Source organism: Acipenser ruthenus, chromosome 9, assembly GCF_902713425.1.
Source record: "Acipenser ruthenus chromosome 9, fAciRut3.2 maternal haplotype, whole genome shotgun sequence".
Lineage (NCBI taxonomy): Eukaryota > Metazoa > Chordata > Actinopteri > Acipenseriformes > Acipenseridae > Acipenser > Acipenser ruthenus.
Genome location: NC_081197.1, coordinates 39,449,268 through 39,475,642, shown reverse-complemented (window position 1 = coordinate 39,475,642; position 26,375 = coordinate 39,449,268). Strand labels below are relative to the sequence as shown.

General features: G+C 37.1%; 1 protein-coding gene across 1 annotated transcript in view; it reads right to left on the bottom strand.

The window, feature by feature from the left end:
* Positions 1-331: 331 nt before the first annotated feature.
* LOC117406129 (basic salivary proline-rich protein 2-like) overlaps positions 332-26,375 on the bottom strand; it is a 30,442-nt gene continuing 4,398 nt past the window's right edge. The window contains exons 2-10 of the mRNA XM_059029967.1: positions 23,770-24,060; positions 21,932-22,183; positions 19,068-19,160; positions 12,577-12,645; positions 11,450-11,476; positions 10,098-10,142; positions 8,608-9,276; positions 7,561-7,624; positions 332-3,324 (exon numbers count right to left, since the gene is read on the bottom strand). Coding sequence (XP_058885950.1) covers positions 7,593-7,624; positions 8,608-9,276; positions 10,098-10,142; positions 11,450-11,476; positions 12,577-12,645; positions 19,068-19,160; positions 21,932-22,183; positions 23,770-24,060 — 1,478 coding nt within the window. The 3' untranslated portion in view covers positions 332-3,324; positions 7,561-7,592. The remainder of the gene's footprint in view (positions 3,325-7,560; positions 7,625-8,607; positions 9,277-10,097; positions 10,143-11,449; positions 11,477-12,576; positions 12,646-19,067; positions 19,161-21,931; positions 22,184-23,769; positions 24,061-26,375) is intronic.

Sequence of the window (26,375 nt, the reverse complement as noted above, 5' to 3'; positions counted from 1 at the left end):
AGACCATTACTGCTGGCATCTTTGTTTGCACATCCAGAGGATCTTAACTGCAACACATTGCAAAATGAGACACAAAATAATCTGATGTATAAGCATTTTCTATTTGAAGAACGAGGAACTGGGGAAGTTTTAGTGGTCATAAATTAATATCTTTCTCTAGAAAAAAATAATTCAGGGGCTTATCCATTTTGCAGAACTCCCCTCAGTAAAGAAAAACTAAAAGATTAAAGGAAAAGTTATTTAGTTAAATCATGACAAACATTGTGTCCAATTACACTTTATGTGTTTTGTTTAGTGATCAAATGCAGAGCATGATTAAACACAACAGAAGCTCTGAAATGTATTTTTATTACAAATAATAATAATACAACACAGTACAGGTTTGTTTGGATGCACATGCAGAATACACAGCATAATTTAAAACACATTAAACATGACTGAAAAGAAGTGTATTCCTTCGAATTTAAGACAGCATCGAATTTATTATTATTATTTATTTCTTAGCAGACGCCCTTATCCAGGGCGACTCACAATTGTTACAAGATATCACATTATTTTTACATACAATTACCCATTTATACAGTTGGGTTTTTACTGGAGCAATCTAGGTAAACTACCTTGCTCAAGGGTACAGCGGCAGTGTCCCCCACTTGGGATTGAACCCACGGCCCTCCGGTCAAGGGTCCAGAGCCCAGAGCCCAGAGCCCTAACCACTACTCCACACTGCAACCCAATTTTCCCAGCTCAATTTGAGGAGTAAGTAAAACATCAAATAAAGATGCAAAATATGGTTTAAAATGTGTGTCTTAAATTCGAAGGAATATGTTATTCTTTTTTTTATCCTACCTACTTCTTATCTTCCTAATTTGTTCCAATATTGTCACATATTTTAAGTTCACTGAAATCTTTAGTTGACAATCCAGACTTGCACAAAGCAAAATCCCTGATTAAAGTGTGCTACCCGCCAGACGCGATGTGACAAAATGAATAGAGCCTATACTTTTGATAAGTATCTTTCACATGATATGCGACATGACAGGTGACGCAGGAACTGCACTGGAACGACACAAAATAAATAAGATTGAATCCTATTTTTTGCGATTTGTCGCAAGTCAACTAGGGAATTGACCAATCAGAGAACAGCTTCAATGCACGTGGTCCAGCAGGGTGAAGCAGTATCCAAAATGATGGAGGAAACAATACTTGCTGTTGAAAAAAATACCCATAATTATAAAGATACAGATTTGAAAGGCAATATATGGGAGTCCATTTCGAAGGAACTGGATAAGCTTGGTATGTATGATTTATTGCCATATGTGTTGAAATACCGCCAGAGAAGACACTCATATTTACTACATCATGTTGACGAATATGTACCAGTCTTGATCATAGTTTTGTCAATAGCAATTTTTAATAGTTGTATAGATAGCATCACCTCTGTGTCACTTCTGGTGTATATGGTCATGTCGCTGCGAAAGTGTCTTGTCGCCAATTAAAAAATTGCATTGCGTGTAGTGTGTGGCAGCCTTAACACTAACTTTACATCCAGACTTGTACAAAGCGAAGTCCCTGATAATACTAGCTTTACATTACTGTATTTCTCACTTCGACAAACTATAGTATGGAGAAACCATACTTATTATATGTATGTTTTTTTTCCAATATGGATCGCAGTGCATGTTTAAACTTCTCTCATTTTTCAGTGGAGTGCAAGTCATGAAAACAAATTTAACTACAAGATTCTTATTGCATAAAGATATAAGAGGAACAAAGCTATTGGATTGTACCCATGTTGCATAATCTGTACAATACATGAATAGGCTTGGATTGGCTATGGTCAGGAGTGAAGCAGATTGAAGGCATTTTATACATATCTCAGAGTCTCTCTTAGAAACCAAAACAAAGTATTTTTATCAAGTTATAAGATTTAGTCCTTCCTTTAACACACACACACGATGAGGTGAAGTCTATTTTTTTTTTTTTTTTTTTTTTTAAACCCTAGGACAGAAGTAAGGTATACAGAGTTAGATATGTACTGTATAACTCTGTTACCTTGGTGATGCAAGTGATTAGATAACATTATTAGTATACCACACTTTTTCATTTAAAGCAATGGCTATCTCAAAGCATTAAGCATCAAGACTTTTTGTTCATATTTAAATGTTATCACACAGACAGCAATGATACTTAAAAGATGAGATGATAAACATTCATAAGAATGACTTCAGGTTATCTAATCTATTTGTATAAAAATGTACTCACATAAAAATTTAATAAATGGCAGCATATGCAATCCACTCCACACCTGATCAAACAGTAACATAGCAAACTCAACAAACTCACTGCTTCAATGGGGAAGACATTAGTGGCGCACACCTCGAGTGTTCATTTTCTTACTGTCTACGTTTATAGAATTTCCACCTGGCTCAAGCTGGCTTAGACACCCAAATATAAGATATGGTGCTTATTTTATTTAACATGCCAAATATTGAAACGGTAATAAATTATTTTTAAAACGTTCATTATGGGATAAAAAAACAAAATAGAAAATAAATAAATATATAAATAAATATATACATGCATACAGTCAACTGTCATTGATCTTTTCTTGTGGTAAAGATGGTTATTTTATTGGGCTTTTTTAAAAAAAAAGGTTTACTTTAATTCAGGATATACAGCTTTTTCAACTACAGCCCAAATAAATTGTGATTTAGATGTAAAACTAGAAGCCAACTGCTGTGCAAGTTCCCTAAGATTTATTTTTCACTAGTAAAGAGGGCTGCTTGACTTTCTTAGCTGTCCCTAATTCACAATACTGTACATCCTGGAGACAGACATCCAGCTGGACTCTGAGCCTGAGCCAGGGCAGGAGGATCAAAAAGCTTTCCATGCCTCAGAAGAGCCATCACAAAGCCATGCGCATCCCTGTTTAACCACCAGTACTGACAGATTATATTCCTTTAACATACATAAGGGAGGGTCCATGTTTACTTATATACTGTAGCAACTGATTGAAAAAAAATATGTATGTAATACAATTTAAAATATTCTGCCAGCTGTTAAAATAATAAATGCCTTAAAAAACTAAACATAATTTTGAATACAAACACAAATTGCGAAATCATTCACAACAATATAACCTTGAACAAAAAAATATGAATTATGCAATGTTATCAAGACGTATTTAGGGAATACCATATTGGGTGTCTGGTAATGTCATACTCCACTTTACTGGCAACGGAATCCAATGGCAACATTAAGTTCATTTGAATCCACTTCTATTCAATTTCCATCTTTTTCATTGTTCTTCATCTGAATCACGTTCTGAAAGAAATACATTTAATTGCAACAATCAATATACATTTAAAGGGTTAAAATACAAATCACAGTATCACAATATAAACTATTAAAAAAATTGTGAACAAAAGCAAAACATCCCTATGGGATAAATGTAAGGGAATTGGTTTGTAAACATGAATATTTGATAAAGATCTGTATTATTGAAAAGGTAATGGAACTGTATTGGGAGATTAATAGAATACTTTTGTGAACGAACTGTAAAGCCACTATATCAAATTGTTTTCATTTATCAAAGAATAGTGTAAATATATGTATTTAAAAATAAAAACACCAAACCTGTTTAGGGCCCTGGCAGCTGGTTTAGTTTGCTTCCGGTTACCGATTAAACACATTGCATAGAGCAGCACGATTACTTTAAAATGTCTTCAATGAAAGATTGTTAACATTGCTGCTAAAGATCGCTCTTTCCACTACAACAAGGGGACATTTCACTGTTATTTATTCATTTAAATTATTTTACTTGATAATTTACTGATGGTAACAATAGAATGTCTTTAAAAGGTGGACATAAAAAACAAAGTATTCTGCAATTTAGCATGTACTGTTGTTCAGGGAATCAATTAAATATTGAGGAATACTAGTAGGGCTATAATGACTGTAGAGAAAATTATCACTTTTGAATGTGACAACACCATTTCTTTCTGTTTTCATAATTATGTTTAATCGTGAAATATCTATTTTTATCCTGAGATGTGCAGTGAAATAAGCCATTTTTACCATGAAAAATACAGCCCTGCCCATGAATGTCAAAATATTCGGCAATATGCTATGTGGTGGTAATGATGATCACAAAGTAACTGAAAACATAAATGCCACGTTTTTAATAATATAAGCAACAACGTTTTGTATGTCGCTGTCTTCAGACTAGTTGATAATAAGTTATATAAAACACATAAACAGATGTATCTTTATTCAATGCAAATACATTTCAGAGGTTTGCTTTTTCAGTGTAAATGATTGACATCCCACATCCCATAGTGAGTAGTTTGAATGTAAGTGTAAAACATTGTTTTTTCAGTTTAAATTGGGACTATATTGTGTCCTCTTGTGGTCTGCAATGATCTATTACCTATTATCACAAAAGTGTCTTACTATTGGTTGTATGACCGAAGGAACATTCATTTCATTTGTTCTTTATTTCCCCCGGGGGGGGGGTTATGCAAATGGAATCTTTATGAAGCTCAGGTGCTGCTGCGGTATTTGCTGGTTCCTGTTCCTCCTCTGTTTTGGTGTCATCCCTGATTTCCGTTTTGACGGCTTTTTCTATTGAAAGGGTCGCAATCAGGCTTAAAATGGTTGAAGAGAATGCTAAATATTTGCAAACGTTTCATTTTCGCAGTGTTTTATTCTTGTTAAAAATAGCTACAGTAATTCTTAAACTGAAGTAAATCCAGAAGCAAAACGTACTTCTATTATGATGAACCCTTGGACGGGCCTAACAAACAAGATGCGATGTGATGGGGGGATTTCCCTAGCTCTGCTTTTTATATCCCTGGCTCTGGTCTTTCAATTTTCATCACTGGCAGGGATAATAGATTTTGCAAGGTATAACATATATAAAACATGGATTACAATTATAAATATTTTGCCTGTTTTCCCCCCTTGACCCTCACCCATCCCACCCATCTAGTTGGGATCTGTATTATGTGGTAGCTGAAGAGTTTAGGAGTTAAGGAAGTTAAGAAATCCACCCCATACCTTTTCAAATAGAGCTGGTTTATTTTTAAAATTATACAGTATTTTTTTCAGGGGATATATGAGGAAATCTCCCTAAGCCATATAGATATGTTAGGGGGGTTATCATTTTTCCTTTATTAGCTGCTATTAGTGCCATCTTAATAAATCTAACATCGCCACTGCATAGATTTGGCAACAAAGACACATCTCCAAGAAGCATAAGGTGTGGCTCAGGTGATGACATTTGTTATCTGGGAAATTGTTTGAATTATTGTCCTCCGGTATGCTGTCAATAGAGGGCACGACCAAAACTGTACTGTGATTTTTTAAATGTATTTTTTGTTTATGACTGTAAGGGCGTCTGCTAAGAAATAAATAATAATAATAATAATAATAATAATAATAATAATAATAATAATAATGTACCAGTTTCAACTCTGCACCTGGGAGAGCACTCAGAGTATTTGGAGTTCATTGTATGGAGCCGTTCTGTAGTGCAATATATTCTATGAATCAGATTAAATTGCAATAGTCTATGTCGGCTGTTAAATTAACATTTTTGAGCATCTTTACAAATTTCCTCCCAATCTCCCTCCCCAAAAGTATGAGCTAAATCTCCTTCCCATGTGAGCCCTGTCCACAACAATTTGCATTTTAAGCATCTCTGCAAGCCTGAGTATACAGAGGAGACAAACCCATTTATTTCCTTTCTATTGTGCAGTATGCTGTCTATCAGGAGTGATGTAATAGGTAGGAGATGTCCTCCTTGTTGTGTACTAATATAATGCCTAACCTGTAGATATTTAAAAAAATGTGTTTTAGGGAGTTGGAACTGGGAGGCCAGCAGCTCAAATGACATAAGTGTATACCCTCCGACAACTGTTTTTAAAGGGAGTCAGCCAATAAGATTCAAATGTCAATATGTTGATATCGTTGTCGTTGTGTACTCAAAACGCTCTTTTTATGAGTTCTTGAAAGTGCTTCAAGAAGCACAATCATTCCTGCTGAAAAAGTAGACCAGCATTCAATCTTTTAAAAATAGTAAAGTTACAAAAACAATTGCAGGACAGAATAGAAGTAATTTGTATTGGTTACACTATCTTTTGAAATGTGTGTCTGTGTCTACACCTTTTAAATTACAGGTATGAATTAATGCCAGTTTGCATTTGGACAATTAGGGTACCCGTATGTTGATTGTGGTTGACCTTTACGTAGGGGATACATGAAGTGAAAATGGAAAACGTGAGTGAGACTGTAAGCAAGACTAAACAGCTGCACTATCCTCTCTTGCTCTGTACACCTTGTAATACTGTGTAAAGCCTTTTGAACCAACTTACTGTGTATCAACAATGAATACACGCCTTACACAATCTTCAAACCCAAGGAATTAGTTATCAGAAGCCACCTCAGAAAAAGAGCTACCCGTTGTTTCTGTTGGGATTGTAATTTAGCAGCGGTTGTCTGGTAATGGAACATAAATATTACAGAACGGGTTGAACTGTCTAGTACTGTCTAAGTTTGGGCAGTTTAAAATACTGTATTCTCAGTCCCTGCTCAATTGTTTTTGAGGTGAAAATACATTTCCTACAGGAGTAAGTTATCAAGGAGGTTATATGCAATTACTTGTTCTAAGCGCTTAAAAAAAAGGGGGTTTATGGGTGGATTATAAGCATTGGTGTTATTGCCTTTTAGTAAATGAGAATCATTTTTTAGAAGTTTTAAACGATAATAACTGCATTGGGTGGCAGAAATTTAGGCACATAAGTGATGTATTAGGGGCAGCAGTGTGGAGTAGTGGATAGGGCTCTGGACTCTTGACTGGAGGGTCGTGGGTTCAAATCCCAGTGAGGACACTGCTGCTGTACCCTTGAGCAAGGTACTTTACCTAGATTGCTCCAGTAAAAAACCAACTGTATAAATGGGTAATTGTATGTAAAAATAATGCGATATCTTGTAACAATTGTGAGTCGCCCTGGATAAGGGCGTCAGCTAAGAAATAAATAATAATAATAATAATTAACATTGTGTATCTTCACTACAGGTTTGCCTATTGTTTTGTAGTTCATGTATATTCTGCCCTCCCCCTGGAAATTTGATAAATCGCACCCTGCTAACCAATGTTATGTTTTGCTATAATCCCCTACTCCCCGAACCCCCCCCCACCCCCAATCAATATATCACCTACGAGAACGAGTATAGGCTAAAATAAGATTACAACAAAGCAGATTCAAGTCACACTCCCTTAATAAATGATAAGTGAATTGACGCAGTTGTCTGGACCTACAGTTTGCAACATTGATATAATTTTTACATAATTTTGTATATTTTTTTATATGCATGTATTGCAATCCAAAAAGTCTACAGCAGGCTAAGAATGTATGATAACACTTTGGTGACGGCAGTTATCATGTTCCCCATGTGGAATGTGACAGACGAATGGACAGACAGGCAAACGAACAGCCAATTACAAACAGCACATAGGGAACTACTTTTTTTAAAACTGACAAATACTTGAAAATATACCTTTTCGAGCATTTCCTTCTTTCCTGGAAGAATTAAAGACTTGTTACATCATTTTTGTTTTCATCTGAAAAAAAAAAAAAAAGTTTATTTAACTGTCTGCATTTCATGTTTTGTCTTACATTTTTTTATAGCAAGTTAATCCAACAATAACCAGAAAACTGCCATGTGTTATGGAAATGTATTGTTTTGTTCAACTATTTTATTTGTTTATTTATTAATAAGACGCACAGCAGCACTAACACGGTATATAAAATCTACATGTCATTGTTGCAGCTCAGATTTAGTCACAACATCCTCGACAGCAGATCTGACAGACTTTGATAAAGGGCTGATTTAACAGGCCTGAACGAATTTCTGATGTTTCACAAGAAACAAAGTGTTTCAAAAGTGTTACCTATTAGAACCTGGAGAATAGATTTCACTACAGAACTCTATCCCTGAACTTCCCTGAAGTAATAAGAAGCAGTGATCTAAGGTATATACTTCCGCAGGTTGTATTTTTACACGTTTCAAAGAGATATGACAATATCTTCAGTTACATGTGTTGTAGACATCAGTATAAGTTTTTTTTTTACAATGACCCTTAGATCATTTATTTCAACATGACACACACACACACATCAATAGGGGTTCTTCTCTAATGTAAAGCATTAAATATCTATACTTGTATCTGCTTGTGCCTCTTGACTGGCCGGCAGTTTTTTTTAGGACCCTATTTACAGAGTTATGGCTGGAGTTTCTAAATAGCTTTAAATATTAACATTGAATAATACAGACTAAATTGTATTTCACCAGTCAATAAATATTGTAGCAACAATCCTTAACGCTATAAGAATGACCCTTCAGTCGATTCAGGTCCAAACTGGCTATTTATTTCTTACGCTAATAAATGATCAAAGACAATCTAGCAATTGTTAACTAACAGTTAACAGGTCACTGTGGGCCATGACCTACACCGCTAAAACTAATTCATTTTTAAAGAGGAATCTCGGGTCCCTACACAAACACACACTGGCAGGACTTCCACCCTGCTACACTGCCACATACCCTGTAGAGCTGGAGACAGCTGGGCCACTCCCTGGGGTGCTGGAGACAGCGGGTCTTCTCCCTCAGGCGCTAGAGACAGCGGGGCTTCTCCTTCTCGTGCTGAAGACAGCAGGTCTTCTCTCTGTGGCACTGGAGACAGCGGGGCCTCTCCCTGGGGTGCTGGAGACAGCGGGGCTTCTCCCCAGGCTGCTGGAGACAGCGGGGCTTCTCCCTCAGGCGCTGAAGACAGCGGGTCTTCTCCCTCAGGCACTGGAGACAGCGGGTCTTCTCCCTCAGGCACTGGAGACAGCGGGTCTTCTCTCTCAGGCGCTGAAGACAGCGTGGCCTCTCCCTCAGGCGCTGAAGACGGCGGAGCTTCTCCCTCAGGCACTGAACACGGTGGGGCTTCTCCCTCAGGCGCTGGAGACAGCAGGGCTTCTCCCTCAGGCACTGAAGACATCAGGTCTTCTCTCTGTGGCACTGGAGACAGCGGGGCTTCTCTCTGGGGTGCTGGAGACAGCAGGACTTCTCTCTCAGGCGCTGAAGACAGCGCAGCTTCTCCCACAGGCGCTGAAGACAGCGGGGCTTCTCCCTGGGGTGCTGGAGACAACGGGGCTTCTCCCTGGGGTGTTGGAAACAGCGGGGCTTCTCCCCAGGGTGCTGGAGACAGTGTGGCTTCTCCCTCAGTCGCTGGAGACACAGTACCACATTTAAAAGACAAAAAAAGGTGGCTTATGAAGAAAAAAATATCTGCCATCTGCCTACTAAAATAACTAGCATAAAAGGGATAATTTCAAACTTGACAGAGAAAATCACATAATCAATAAATCAAGTTGTTCTCAAAGCTTTAGGTCTCAAAACAACACTAACAATTAATCTAACCAAGGGGTTACATTAATCGCACTGGGACCTGAATTAAATCAAAATTATGGTCAGAGGAGCTGATCAAAAATATATTAAATATATAATAAACACTCCTTAGAAATATAAATGCCAAGGCTAGTTAAAGATACAGGTAGGTGAAATCAATCATCAATCAGTCAAGTGCAACAAGAGAACACGACCAGTCAGCCCCTCCATCTTGATTAAGCCTCAATCAAATTTCTTTGTGTTTTCTTGCTTTTCTGTTAGTTGATTAATTGTGCCCTTGAGTATTGCAACACAAACTATTATTAAAAAGTTTACATACCGCCCTCAATCAATACAGGGGGGAAGAACACAGAAAGGTAAAAAAAAAAAGGTTTAAAAACAATATAAATAGATTATAAAAAGAACTATTAGTGCAAGGAAACAAGCTAAAGTGTATCTCTTCTAGTTTTTCCTATTTTTCAAAATATACTGGTTTTAACTTTTAATGTGTATGTTTTGTAGAAGTAAATACTTTGACCTCATTTTAACCCACAACCAGAGAATAGGAAAGTGAACACTCTGTATGTGTTCTGTAAACTAGCGTTCTTGTCATATTACTAATAACAAATACAAATACCAATTATTGAAATGTTTATTCATACCTGGCTTGTTTTCACTATCACGCTGGTTTGTTTTTATGAATGGAGCTGCAATAAAAAATAATACACATTCATTAGAACGGCATATGAAAAAGCTTAGGATATAGCACATATTGCAATTCATTGAGCAATACTGTGTGGTCAGACTGGTTTCTTATTATTTTCTAGTGCTGTCATTATTTCCCGCCTAAGGGCTCAATCTACCAGACACATTAGTCTTTGAGATACTTCACCTCCTAACCATAAGTAAATTCAGTAACATCATTATTGACACCCATATTCATAAGTCATGTGATTAAGATCGTTATATTTTTTAATACCAATACTTTACAGATAACTTTAAGCATAGTATAGTAACAAATACATGACTCAATCACATTTTTTGTATAAAAAGTAAATCTTCCAAACTTGTAGGAATTCCCATTACTGAATGTGTACACGTTACCACATTTAAGACCAAAAAGCTGATTTATGGAGAAAAAAAATACTAATTAGCATAAAAACTACCCAAAGCAAATACTCATTGTTGTGTATCATTTTGAGCCTGTGGAAGGGTGGTGGGCAATTCCCTGACACACACGGGAGACAGAAGGTTTAGTTGAAAACACCGCACTGGTGCCCAGTTTTATTATTTTCTGTTTGATTTATTTTAGCCCGCAGGGGGCGCTGTTTCCTTGGCCTTAATTGCGACAACAGTAGACAGGTCCATAGTAATACCAATACAGGTAAACAGTCAAATACTGGCACACTCACAGGTGCTCTGAAATAATAATAAATGACAAAAGGCGAAAGAGAAAGGGAAAATAAAACACAGTAATAACACTACAAAATAAAGGTGCTGCTTACGCAGTGTCCCCACTGCCGCTAAGTCGGACAGCTCGGGTCTCCGTCCTATGCTATGCACTATACACTATACACTGGGGTGGCCAAGGTTCCCCTCTATTTACACATGTGCCCCCTCGGTTACAGAACAATTTATTTTAATTCGAATTTTCTTTATTTAATTTTCTTTATTTCGTTCTCTCGCTCCAACCACTGGCGTTCCTGCATGGTGTTTTGTTTACGCTCGTCTCCTCAGCTGGCGTCTCTGGGTAACCCCTATCTTGGCCACCCAAATGCATAATCAAGCACAGTACGTATGGGCCGAGCAATCCCCAAGGCCCGCCTCTCAGCCACTCAGAGAGAGGGAAAGCCAACACGCCCTCTTCCCCACCTCTCTGTGTCATCGCCAGGACTGACAGGCGAATGTATACAGGTTTGTGGTATGTCAAGTTTATCACTCACTAAAATCTGGAATGTCAGCTATAAAATAGACCATGCATTTTTGGGCCTTAACCAGTTAATGTTTTACATACCTGTCTCATTGATTTGCTCTCCTTGTTCTATAAAGAAATACACATTTTACATTTCTGAAACAATTCAGGGTTACATATTACAGTCTTGTTCCTGCCTAAACTTTTAATACATGATTGCTTTTCATTTTACGCTTTAGAAAAATAACCTATCGCTCAGATGCTCACACACCAACATGTTACTCCCAAACTCTGTGGCTCTCATTAGCTATTAAAAACATAACACCTTTATGTCAAACCTTTTAACTCCTTTTAAAGCTGCAAATATAGTTTTTTAGTTCTTGTTGCCAAATAGGAGCTAATCTTCAGTTCTAGTTGCTTGCAAGATATATTTAACACAGGGCTCTATTCAGAAAAAATGATCCTTGTAAATCTCATAAGTAAAAACCATGAAATTCAAACTGATTTTAAAATGTTAAAATGTTAAACTACATAGTTTTCATGTCAGAGAATCTCCACATGCTGTTTTATAACATCTCTGTGGATCAAAAATGAAATTATTTATTTACATTCCATGAAAAGATGCAATCACTATTTGTTTTATTACAGCCTAGTTATTTATACATTAAAAAAAAATGTACATGTAGCATGAAAAAAAAAAAAAAAATCAGCCACACCTAATACATATCCTAAAGTGGAGCTCTTTGCTTGCTTAAAGGGCACATAAGGAACTTTTTATTCTATTGTGTTACATGTTCTCATGTGTTGCTACAACTGTTTACGTAAGGTGTGTGTATTGTTTTAATTATTTATTTTATTTACATTTTGAGCATGGACCTCTCAGAACTACATTTCCCATCATCCTCCTGCTCACTGGTAAATCCATCTCAGTTACATATGTGAGCAGGAGGATGATGGGAAATGCAGTTCTGAGAGGTCCATGCTGGTACATGGGACGCCATCTTGAGGCAGGGAATGCAATTTAAAAGTTTAAAAAAGTGGTCAAAATGTAAAAAAAAAAAAAAAAAAAAAAAAAAGATTAAAACAAAACACACACCTTACGTAAACAGTTGTAGCAACACATGGGAACATGTAACACAATAAAATAAAAAGGTCCTTATGTGCCCTTTAAAGTAGGAGGAAGAGTTATGGAAATAGTACAAAGAAATGAAGAAAATGAAGTTACTTACGCTTTCTAATAAAACAGTCCATACATGTTCCATTGTGTCCAGCCATACTATTGCCATGTGTTCCTCTAACTAAAAACAGTACAAAAAGGAAAGGGTCACGCTTTATTTTAAGCTAATAAACATGTTGATATACATTATTTCTTTTTCTGTTAATTGTTAGTTATTATATAAAAGGCCAGCTAAAACTGAAAATATCAGATCATATATTTAAAATTGGTTCAAATTGTTACTACAGTCAGCACTCACATATCTAATCCTGTAAAATTTTGACTTCAGTGACGGTTAAATGCGTGTGATGCATATCTAATTATTTCATTTTGGCTTGTTCCAACCCTTGTATCTTTTTTTGTGTTGCCAGAAAAATGGACAATATCAAAAATATATATCTGAAAAGACTGTGTTTTAAAATAAGTAGGCTTCCATTTAGATGTACTGTATTGGTTTTGTTGGTACAGTACTATATTTTTAACAGAAGTAGTATTTTAATTTAGAACACTATGATTCTGAAAATATCACTTGCCTAAAGAGACGACACGTTAACTGTAATACACTGTGGCAAAGTGGTGAGTGATTACAGGTGTGTGCAGTGCAGAGCGTATACAAAACAGGCAGACAATGATTTCCAGGTGCAAGGGTGTTTATTGATTTACTAACAATGTCCAGAGCCTTATGGCGAACACCGGTAAATAATAATGATGGAGTGATACAGCCGTGTGTATCACTCGGTAATTGTAATCCCCAGGTTTGACCCGTAACCAAAAGTCCAGTTTCATACACCAACACTAAACACAGAACACAAACACAGTTTTTAGTGACAGTGAATAGGTGCTAGTTCTCAGTGAATGCAGGGGTGAAAGTGTTGTCCGGGTGGATGCTGGCTTTCGCTACAGCTCCAGATCATGTTATGGGTAGTCTAGTTTAAGACAAACAGACAGGTATAACAAACACTAATACACACAAGACAAAACTCACGGTTTTCAAGACTGTGACACGGACTCCTTGTAGGTTGCATCTAACCATTTACCAAGGAACAGATTACTTTGCTACGCCCCTATTTTATACCCTCCCTAATGACCCCTTGGTTAACAAGCGCATCCGCTTCTCCAATCCGCAAATGCCACGCCGTTTCCCGTTGGGGTCATTGAGTTCAGGTACTGTAGCTCCGTTCCTTTTCTAGCTGGCCATTCCACCTACCCACGGGAATAAATTCTCATGCCTTTTAGTCCAGGGTACTCTGTTCCTTTTACACAGCGCCCTCACAGGTCGGGAGGGAGATCTAACACCAAGAATCATTCGAACTCTGTCACAAGTATATACTTTTAAATCTGGTGCGTATTGTAGCAGTATGTAAAATTTCCCATTAACGACCTAACAACAAAATTAAATTTAAATGTTATCCATTCACAGAACTGCATGAAACTTAAAAGGCAATGCAATTTAGCAAAACCAAAAAATTAAAAAAAAAACAACACAGTTTCCAGAATTAAAACATTATCCCAAATCAGTATTCAAAATTGCAGAATATAGTACTCGATAAGGCCCTAATGTCACAGTTCACTTGCAAATGAAAATGCACAAAAGCAACAAAAGATCACAGATAAAAAAAAAAATACACCACAGTATCTAAAACTGTTTAATGACTCTTACCCTAAATTACCCTAGTTTGTCTCGTTCGCTTTGTTTTGGCTGCATTTTTGTCATGTGAAACTGGAGGAAACGCTGTGTAACTGCACAACATCAGACAGACTGATTTGGCATTAGAGAGATTTTTTTTTTTTTTTTTAAATGCGGGTTGTGATGGATATTCAGATAAATTGTAACATTCCAGAGATGGGCTTTGTATCAGAGTTGGAAATCGCTTGTGACGAGTAAGTGTATTAATTTGTTATATATATATATATATATATATATATATATATATATATATATATATATATATATATATATATATATATATATATAAAATGGGGATTGATTTTATTCTTAAGACAAGGGCGGTAAAATGCAACTGCCATGTATCTGGGTAACGGATATCCAAGTGCTGACTGTATACTAATGTTTAGCAAATTAAATCAGATTTTTATTAGCGGGCATCTGAACCACAATGTAGAAGCGCCAGACTCATCTGCACTGGTGGTTATAGAACTTTTAACCTCATAAAGATCTTAATGTAGAACCCTTAGCTCAAAATGAACAACATTTGTTAACAGTTGATACATTTTTAAACAGTAACCCTTAAAATAAAGCCTGACCAAGAAAAATGTATTCATAATTTATGTTTGGCTATTTAAGTGTTCTCATTACATACTGTAACAGAAAACTGTAGTAAACCTAGAACCGACAAGAAAAAAAAAAACAGTAAACAGCTTTGGGTGGAAATAACAAAAGGCTGAATCCACTGTGTGGAGCTGTGAAAGATCAGATGGATTAAATCTAACTTTATTTACTTTACTCACACCTGGGATCGGATTCTTATGATTTAATGCTGCTTAACATTTCTCTAGTGGTTCTTTCCCTGCTTCTCACTACATATCTCGTGATCTTCTATGGCAGGGGTGGTCAAACTTCCTGACCTTATGAGCCGCATACCAACATTTTTGACAAGTTCTTCCTTTGAAGATCTGAATGCTCGGCTTTAAAAAAAAAAAAAAAGGGAGCATGTATTAAATGCTTTTGAGAGCTTTGTCGTGGACAAATGCACTGTATTTATTGTAACGACCCAAGGATTGGCACTGCAGCAGGACTTATTGTCTGTTCCGTTTGATTGTTATGTGTTTCTGTAATTTCTCTTATTCTGCGGTTCCACGCCACTACCTAGCGGGGGGGGGGGGGGGGGGGGGGGCGTGCAGGGCCGGATTAACCCATCACGGGGCCCGAGGCAAACATCAATTCTGGGCCCCTATCTTCTTATATGAATAATGAATAACAACAAATATACCATTATACAGTGGCTCTCAAAAGTATTCACCCCCTTGGACTTTTCCACATTTTATTGTGTTACAACATGGAATCAAAATTGATTTAATTAGGAGTTTTTGCCACTGATCAACACTTAAAACGATCATAATGTCAAAGTGAAAAATAAAATCTACAAATTCTTCTAAATTAATTACAAATACAAAACAGAAAATAATTTATTGCATATATAAATAGCTTAACTCAAGCTCCGCCAATTTGCAAAATGTATCATTTTCATTTTTAAGTTATTATATACATAGTTTTTATCAGAAACAGTAAATTATGCCGAATTCTAGTTATTAATTATGACGAAAGTTTCACGCACTGCTCTGAACTGAACGACTGCTGAACGACCGACTGAATCTGCCAGAAACAGTTTAATTGAAGGCATGTGCTAAATACATTTCAAAATAAATTCAGAAAAACCCAAAACCTAATCCCATTGCGCAGCTTGATGATCACCTTTTCCGATTTACTGAATACAAATAGAACAGTTTGAATATGGACAAGAGCAGCATGTTGATTGTTATCTAATTTAAAGAACATGACACTTATTTTTTAACATGCTTCATTAAAGAAAATTCTCTTTCTCCAGGGTCGGAGATAATATTTTCGGCAGTACAGGGCTTTCAGCACCAATTTGTAAAAAATATTTATAATGCCCCTCTTTGCCGCTTGTATTCTTCTTCTTCCCATTTCTTGTGTTAATGCTTTGCTGCCCCCGAAAGCAAGCAAATTCAAACTGATTGACCTGGCTGGAATGTACTTGTGTCACCGCGCGAAAGTGAGCGAGACGGTAAGTCCTGGGTAAGCCGGTTTGATTTTGTGTGAACACAAAGCGAGATACACTGCCTCGGCTGAAATGTCAGTGAGTGAAGTTCTTCCAGTTTGCTCGCAATTTCGTTTTTGGGCCCCGCCCCATGACTTTGGGCCCTAGGCAGGTGCCTAGTTTGCCTGTGCGTTAATCCGGCCCTGGGTGCGGGAGAGTAGTAGCTGGAGCAGAGATGAAAGCATTGAAGCGCCGGGCCCCGGGGAGCTGCGGAAACACTTGAAGCTACAATGTCCCACAACCCTGCAGGCCACACTCTGCTTGGTTCAAGAATGGGAGGAAATACGCTGAGGAAGGGACTGCGGGACGCCGACCCCAAGTGCATTTTGCCCAGCCCTGTGAGGAAGAGACTGAGGCCAGCCAGCCCCTCCCTGCTTGGCTCCCAGAGATGGTAGCCCTCATCAGGGCCACATCAACACAGGCCCCCCACACACCTCAGCCACGCGCATGCCTGTGTTGGAACTGTCATTTGCCAGGTCACTTGCAACGACATGCCTAGCCGCCTCTGGTCCAATACCCGGAAACAAGCTGCCTTCCTCGTCAGGAAACAGCCCCCTGCTGAGTCCCCAACACCTGTGCCAACCCAGCTGTGCCGTCAAACAGTTTTTGTTTGTCTGAAATTTTCAGAGCTAAAACGTATGACGGCACTATATGGTACAGGAGTGTAGTGAGCAGACCAGACCCTTGCTCTGTAGTAGGGTGCAGCTCTGACACTTATTATTACCGAAGGTAACATTTTATTTTGGTATTTAAATGTATTTAATTTCCTGAATCCCTGCCACAACTACATTCGTCAAGGGTGCATAGCTTAATATTAACTACTGTCATTCACTGGCAGACAGCTCAAAGTGCATATGCCTCAGTTACACAGCATAGGCTAGCAGGTTTGAATATTTCATGCTAGAAGCGATGAGCAGTAACGTTAAGTATCCTTCTCTCTGATAGCCTACTCTATGTAAAAGAGCCTGTTTTTGGGGCTCCCGAGTGGCGCATCCAGTAAAAGCACTCGCTAGAGTGCAGGATGCGCTCTATAGCCTGGACGTCGCCGGTTCGAGTCCAGGCGACCGTGGACGGGAGCTCCCAGGGGCGGCGCTCAATTGGCCGAGCATCGTCCGGGGGGAGGGAGGGTTAAGTCGGCCAGGGTGTCCTCGGCTCACTGCGCACCAGCGGCCCCTGTAGTCTGGCCGGGCGCCTGCGGGCTTGCCTGTAAGATTCCCAGAGCTGCGTTGTCCTCCGACACTGTAGCTCTGAGGCAGTTGCACGGTGAGTCTGCAGAGTGTAAAGAAGCGGGCGGCTGAAGGCACACGCTTCGGAGGACAGCGTGTGTTCATCTTCGCCCCTCCCGAGTCAGCGCAGGGGTGGTAGCGGTGAGCTGAGGCTAAAAATAATTGGGCATTTCAAATTGGGGAGAAAATAATAAAAACTAATTGGCAACGACTAAATTAAAAAAAAAAAAAAAAAAAAGAGCCTGTTTTTTTTTTTTTTTACTGTACATGCGTTATTAATAGTGTAGTCCGCATCCACTCAAATAAAAATACATCAAACCAAACAGGATATTATTATTTTATAACCATACTTTACAATGCCCAAAGGCATTGTCTTACTTCAGTCTTACTTCATCATACACCATGTATTTTTATCCAACGATACAATATGAAGAATTGTTTAACCTTTCAGTTTTCGCCTTCTTAGTTATACTGTATCATAGCTGATGGAATTTGACCCATAATTTACTGCAAGTACTGATAACACAGACTCTCCTTGAAATTAATAGTAAAGGCTGTGTTTGTTCATTTTAATGCAATGCCTCCCTCCCTCTCTCGCCCTGCTGTGGCTTCAGGAAACATTCAATGTCACGTCTGGTTAAAAGAAGATAAAAGATTGTCTGTTATCAAAGTTCTTCCCTAATCTCCGTCCAAATGCTGTGGAGCTGACCTTTTGCATGCAGTGCTACACAGCTCACAACTCTGGCTTAATAATACATATGAAAAAACAGTATTTTATTTTATTTAGGGGGGTGGGGGTGGGGGGTTGTGTGAAACTGTATTACAAATGGTGGTTCTTTGTTCAGATACAAGTTTGCTAGGATGTTTTTTTTTTATTTTTTTATCACAAATCTCATAATGAATCTGGGTTAGAACTCTGAACCCGTTTCCAGTCCTTTATGTTGTTACAATTACTTTTATAGTATAGGCTACAATAATTACGACAAGGTATTGTTTATTAAAGATAGGAAATGACATTCCCATTTTGATAAAACAGCAGCATGGTATGAAGCTGTATATGTTTGCATTATTTCTTTTTTTATTGCAGTCTGTAAAGTCACAAATATTAGGCTGCAATAGTGAGTTTTATTCCGTTGGTGTGATTCATATTTTTTAAACTTAACATAAAATATATCAAGTATATTTCTTATCTTGCCTAAGTTTATTACATGTCTTTATGTTTGATAATATCCGTATGAAGACCCAGCTGTGCTACATGACTTCTTGTTGTGGCACTAGTTTGCAGGCCTGAATGGTCTTAGGACAGACCTGTTAATGTGTTTAAGAAAATACTGTTGCATTAAAACAGCTGTACAAAATGTCAAAGACCACAAGGTTTGCCTAACATTTTTCAGATATTGGTTGACTTGATAAGGACGTGTTGGGTTCTCATAGTCAGCACCTTCATGTTACACAACAGAAAATTGAAGTATTCTTACCTTGTGACTTTGAATAACGCCACACTATCAGTCCTGCCAGTACTGCCACTGCCAGCAACACCAGTATCAGTACCAATATATGGGAACGTCCACCTAAAAAATAAATACAAGTAAAATAATGAGTAATTAATCAAACAATACAAATAGCAGTTTAAAGTGCTTGTAATACAGACTGCATCAGATTTGGAGCTTTTAGAGACTAAAACACCTCAAAGCACCTGGTTCACACCTGTGAAAGCCCCTGTGGTTACTGTAGCACCCCACCAATTTGGATCAAAATTAGCAATAACCCTTGTTCTTCAGAGACCCCAAAATCCAATGCAAGGCCTGAGGAACTAACATATCATCATGATAGAAGACCTTTTTTTCCATCTGCAGTTTTCCTGCCTGTGGAACACATTATAAAAAGTCTTTCACTCAGGAATCATTTTAAAGACTTATTTTTTATGAATGAAACTTTATTTAAAAGATCAACTTGGGAGGGATCTGAAACATGACAGTTATCACAGTTATCTTGACTAATGTATTCTTGTTGTTTAGAATCATTTTGATTTTTGATAATTCTGTATATTCAACAACAATCTTTATACGTGTGAATTAGACAGTGTTCAGTTTTCTTTCATCTAGAATTCTATGAGAAAATCGATGTGCATGAACCGGTACTGGAAGTCATTTACTGATATACCGCTCATCAATTGGATAAGACCAGTGTGATAGATTTGAAATGAGCATGAACCACTCAAGGGTGCCATGCACTGTACTCAAATTCATGGTTCAGACATAGGGCTCTATGTATTAATATTACTCACATGTTCGTAAATACTGCAAATTCATAGCCCCTGTCCTTCGTATAATTTTTGCGTGCAATGTACTAAACAGTTCTTTTTCGTGAACAACTACTGTAATATCACCACAAGTTTACGAACAGCATACATTACTGCTCATTATACAGGAGAGATCAGAATTTGCATCTCATTATAAATAGATTCGCAACACCGAAAGTCAAGATTTAGAACTTCCTTCTGGCAAAGATAAATGAGTGGTATAGTGAACAGGAAGAAGTAGTAAGCAGATATAATAGGATCGAGCTGTGGCTTTTGCAGACTCCGAGCTTGATGCAACTATGGCACCGGCCAAAAACTAAAGGAAAACAAATGTACCTGTTAGTCAGTGAAATGGAAAAAAAAGGAAATATTATTTAACACTTCGCAGGGCCAAAAAACATTAAGAAACGAAACATGGAAAGAAATAACTAACAAAATTAATTCACTGGCAGTTTAATTTAACTAAAGAACTCTGCAATGATTTGTTTCTGTGCTTCCCTTCATTAACATATAAAATAAACCTAAACAAAATGTATTTATTACCATTGTTATTTAACGGACGCAAAATAAACGAACACAGATTAACATGCCTGTATTTCTGATTGAAAAAAGAAAACAATTTTCTGTGTCAGAAAATTTCTGCGAAATCCTGGAGGGACTGGTGGTTAAACTTGTTAGCTTCTGATTAAAAAGGGTGTAGTATTGGAAGTAAAGATTCACGCAAAATGCAATTCAAGTAGGTGAGTAGAAAAGATTATTACATGTAGTCGTATACTGTTTCATACATGCTAACATTGTGAGAATAAAATATTGTTAAATATTGAACACTTGACTTGGCATGTTTTATGTTTATAAAAGCATTACATAAAGGCTGGGCCCGCAATAAGGTCCTGCACCGGGGCCCATCTTTCTCTGCCATTGTTTGGGGGTTAAAATGTAATTTCAGGTAAGATTTGATCATAATCAGTTTAGTTACCATGTTTGCTCGAATATAAGTCAAGAAATTTAAACCCAAAACACAACCTGAAGTTGGGGGGGTCAACTAATACACGAGCAAACATATGAACTGATCTTTAATTTATAGTAAAAGCCTATATTTGCTGATTGTGATGACGGACGGCAGTAATAATAATAATAATAATAATAATAATAATAATAATAATAATAATAATAATAATGATGTTACCTTTTCTATTCTGACCCTGCAGCATAGTGCTTCTGTGGGAAACAGCTACACCTCCATTGCTGTGGGCAAATCCTTGTTGCCCTCGTTGCCAGAGCAAATGCTTCTAATTTCTCCCAAATCAAAATGCAAACATCTCAAGATATGGCGAACACTATTCAGTGACATTGTCTATACATAAAAACATGAATCCCAGGTTTGTTTACATCCAGGAGCTGTCACGTAAAACACAGATGCAGTTTCATTGAATTACAGCCAGACCACACCACCCCCCACATTCCATTGAAATACATACTTCCGTGTGGGCTAGGAAGGAAGTGGGGGTGGTGCTTGTATAATAAAATAATACTATTGTAGGCGATACATAAAAACAAAAAATAAACACGTACTGTACTGTAATACGCGGCTGGCGGTTCTAGGGAGAAGTGATTATAAAATTGTTATTTTTGAAAATCTGCCACACAAACCCCATCAGGATATCTAATACATATATTTATGGAAAAAAAATGTATACCAGAATCTCGCTCTCATAATGGGGGGGTGGGGGTCGACTTTTACTTGAGCAAATACGTTAAACTAAGGCCTAAGCTTAGCTATCTCTCTAAACTGATAAAAGGAGAATCTATAGCAGTACAGAAGTAAGTTTTGTTTTATCTAAAATCTGATGATGTAAGCAAAGCAGAGACAGTATTAGGTATAACAGACAAAGAGAGTTTTTAATCTGTATCTAAGAAAGTTCACCACATGATGCCAGAAAATGCTACCCAAGGCTGACATGAATATAAAACAGCAAGGCATCCAAAATTGCAACAAAGAACTTTGATGATGAAGAATCTCCCATTGGTTCAACTACTGACCTGGAACAAAGCAGATTTTAATAGGGTCACTTCTCTCTTCACTCCTGAGGTTGCTGAAAATGCATGTGTACTCTATGTTATGGTTCTCTTCTTTTGAAAATGTCAGATTTTTTCCGTTAGTGGTCCCACGACACACCTGGTTCTCAAGGACTTCCCATCTGTATTGGTCACCCAGGCTCTCATCTCCCTCACAGAGTAGAGTGACATTAGAGTCGGTGACACTGCAGGTTACATTCGGTTTGGAAACAGGTCCTGTAGAGGAGTGGATTTTATATTATAATTATTTGTCAACAAATGACACTCAATCTTATATAACACTCTTTATTTTCATGAAATATATATATTTGATATGGGAACATAATTAAACTATTAAATAGATAATTGTGGCAATGTGCCCCGCCCCTGTGTGCATTTCTGTGTTATATGTTGCATGTGGTGTGTTAATGTTGGTGTATAGATATGGCTGTACGGGATATAAATGGGTGTGTGTAGCATGAGTTATTTAAAATGTATAATTGTATTTAGGTACGGGGATTGCACTTCACTTCACGTGCATTTAAAGTATTTAATAATATGCGAGCACGGGGTTGCGCAGAATTAGTTCACGTGCTGGGATTCAAGTGAATAATTAATTAGTAATTGAATCCCAGCACAACAGTATATATAGATGCACGTTTCACTCACTCAGGGTTGTGTGTTCATGGCGAAGGAACGGGAGAGAGTGAGGAGAGAATTAAAAAGAAGCAATTGCTACGTGGTACGTGTTTGTTTAGTGTTCGTCCCTGTTTGTTATTGTCTGTTCATTTTGTTTGTCTGTTTATTTTGGCCGCAAGTGCCGTGTCCTGTTTTCTGTTTAAACCTTTTATTTTACAATAAACTCACTGAGTGCAACAGCATCTCAGATTCACCACCAACTACCATCTGTCTGTGTACTCCTTTCTGGTCTGACGTAACCACTAAAGCCAGTTTGTCACACGTGTCATTACTCTCAGAAACCTCAGCCCTCAGCTACATCACCTCTCAGCTACATCACTTCTCAGCTACATTAGACAGACATTATACTGCAAGATTCAGATTCACTCAGTTTGTGCTAGATGGTCCTTCAGCTTCAACACAATTGGATAAGCAGTTTTCTAAAGTTTTTTTTACAGACAAACAGCCTCTATTTTACCCAATATACTGGTCCTTACAAAGCTGCATCACTGGAGGACTAATGCCCTTTCGGATATACAGCTATGGCCAATTATTCAATTAATCAGTATTCATGTAATCAAAGAAACTACCAAATGATATCGTAAAAGTCTACCGGAAGCCATAATAACAGCACAGTATTTCATGTTAGATTTTGAAATGTCAAATGTTTTAATTTGTCAGTTTTTCGTTAAGTATATGGAAATCTACAAAGCAGTATGTAATTCAATATGTTAACCCAACATTATTCAGCAGGTTTTATTTGACTTTATGAAGAAAAATGAGTTAATTCTACAGGGTGATGCAAAACATTTGGCCATAGCTGTATAACACTGGTGTTGATGTACAATATGTATTGGAAGGTTTACAACCAAGAGAAGATACCCACCTCCACTTTATTTACCTGTCTGAAAATGCATCCCAGGCAAGGGACAATAAGATGACTATGACCCCTGTGTAATAATAAGAGCCTGGGTGGAGGAATAATCAGTGAAAGCTTTGCATATAGTGTTCTATACCTCAAAACATGTTTCAAATATAAATGATATGTTGGTGCTATGGATCCTTATGCCCAAGACACCAGGGTACATTTATCATTTTACATTTAATTAAATAAACAAAACAAACAAATAAAAAAAAAAACTTACTGTACACTTTTAGTTTGAACTTATGGTCCTGCAGCTTGCCTCCAATCTGTAGTTCTGCTGTGTACAATCCATCCCGCCGATCTGTGATATTATTCATTTTCAGACACCCACTTATAATGTTTAATTCTGTTTCTTTCTTGAAACCACCATAATACGTTGTAACTTTAAATGAATCATATTCTGCAATTTTATTGTTGCCCAACTTCCATGTAATGTCTTCCAATTCACCACTGAAGGTTGGACATAAAACAATGTCTTCATTCTGTAAACCATCAATGTTTTTGGGTTCACCTAAAGCAAACAAAGAAATAAATAAATATATAAACAATCAAGCACGTGCTACATACAACCTGATGTGTTGTCTTGAACACCCTTTTGTAATGTGTTGATCAATTTAAATAAACTCATAATAAAGATTTTACCACCCAAGGAAATGCCACTTCTTTTCAGGGGTAATCGTGGATAACCACGGATACAATGCAGGCTGATTTGCCATTGATGTAAAATGCTCTAAAAAAAATACAGCTGTGGCTTATGACAGCAGGGTGTAGCTTGATCAATTCAACCTGTGAGGCGTTAACAGTTTCTCATATTTTATGATTATGAATACTTAAGCGCTCCGGGTAAAAGTAAGCATAGTGTGGAACCATTTAACTAATACAAATACCGTAAACTACGGACAGTAAAAAAGAAAAAAGAAAAAAAATGACATGATCCCAATAAAAGGAAATACACATTTTAGTGCATCAACAAACTTAAGTACAATTGTCCCAGGTTTGGAACTGCACTGGAATAAAACAAGCGATGAAATACACTTTCATACATTTAGAAAGAAAGTATGAAAGAAATCTCACTAATAGCTTATTGTAACATGGTCAACGGATGATTTTATGTTGTTTAAATTATTGAGAACAGACATTTTTGCTGCTTACTATTAAAATGTATTTGACCAAAAAATGTGTGTGTGAGTACCAGTATATGTGTATATATATGCTGGCTCTTTGAGCTAATATATATATATATATATATATATATATATATATATATATATATATATATATATATATATATATATATATATAAAACCTTCCACGCTCTAATTTCACTGCAAATGTGTTGTACACATGTCCCTCTCTCATATATAAAAGTATGATGTAATTTTACTGTAGCTTTTTTTACTTACACTAAGTCAAATATCAACCCTATGGTTGTTACATGCTATTTATGCAGAATTGCACCTACAGTAGTACAGAAACCTTCCATTAGACCTCAATAATTTCCCTGCAGACATGTCCACATGTCCATCTCTCATATATCACAGTATTATTTGCTATTGCTTCTTGAAAATAAATAAAAACAAACACACGATAATAATTTGCTCAAATAAGCCAACTTCCCTATATATACACTGCTGAGCAAAAGTCTTCGACACATTCAGGAGTTACAATGTATATCAATGTTGTGTTTTCTGCTGTTGTGGCAGCTTTGACTGTTGTTAATGCAGCTTGGTTTGGTGGGGGAGGCCAGGCTTGTTGTTTAGCAGTCTTTGGTTCGCGTTGATCAGGGTCTTCAAGAAACATGCAAAAATGTCTAAGACTTTTTCACAGCAGTATATATAGATAGATAGATACATAGATAGATAAGTACATACAGTTATAGTCTAAAGTTTACATACCCCAATGGATATTTATAATTTCTTGAAACTTCTCGAAAACAAAGAATATTAGTAAAATCTTGTGTAGCAAATGTTTTGTGTTTGTGGATGAAGAGAAAAAGTTACAAGAAATTCAAAAGTATTCATCCCCTTTGATGCTATGATAGTATTATCTACAAGGTGCTAGACATATCTCTAAGAAAGAAGGTTCTTTCACCAAGAACAAGTAGAGGAACTGTGAGGAAGGTTAATAACAATCAGAGATTGACTGCCAAAGATACTCAAAGTGAATTGGCTGCAAGTGTGACTGGGGTTTCCATTTCAACCATTGGTCGCGTATTGCATGGTGAAGGTCTCAATGGTCGCAGGCCAAGGAAAAAGCCACTATTAGGAAATCCGGACAGCCGAATCCGAATCCTACATCCGCCCAAAAAACACATCAATTTTGATACATCCCTCCAATGTCTGCAGTTCTTCTTTAAATAAGATACGAATCCGGTAATGAACGTAACTGTTGTATTTAATAACAAGAACACGTTTGATGAACTCTGTCGCAGCTCTCGACTCCCTAAATTAATGGTTGTGCACCCACTAAACACACAGAGCTGCTGAATGCAAAAATACCCCAGTATGTAACAGCACATTCCCATCACACATTTCATGGAGTAAAGTTATGCAGTGAACCTGTGATATATAGTAACGGCAAACTGTTGTAGACTTTTGTACTTTGTTGCTTTGTCTGTGAAACGTGTTCTGGAGATCATACTGAGATTAAAAAAGAAACAAAATCGCTGCACAGAAATATATATATATATATATATTTGTAACTTTACAACTATCAGATGTGCAAGACGTTGTTGAACAATACGCTTTAGTAAATTAAATTGTACGTTACTGTCATGTGCCAATACAAGCGGAACCATTTGGTAACTGCTGTGTTTTATTAAAATAA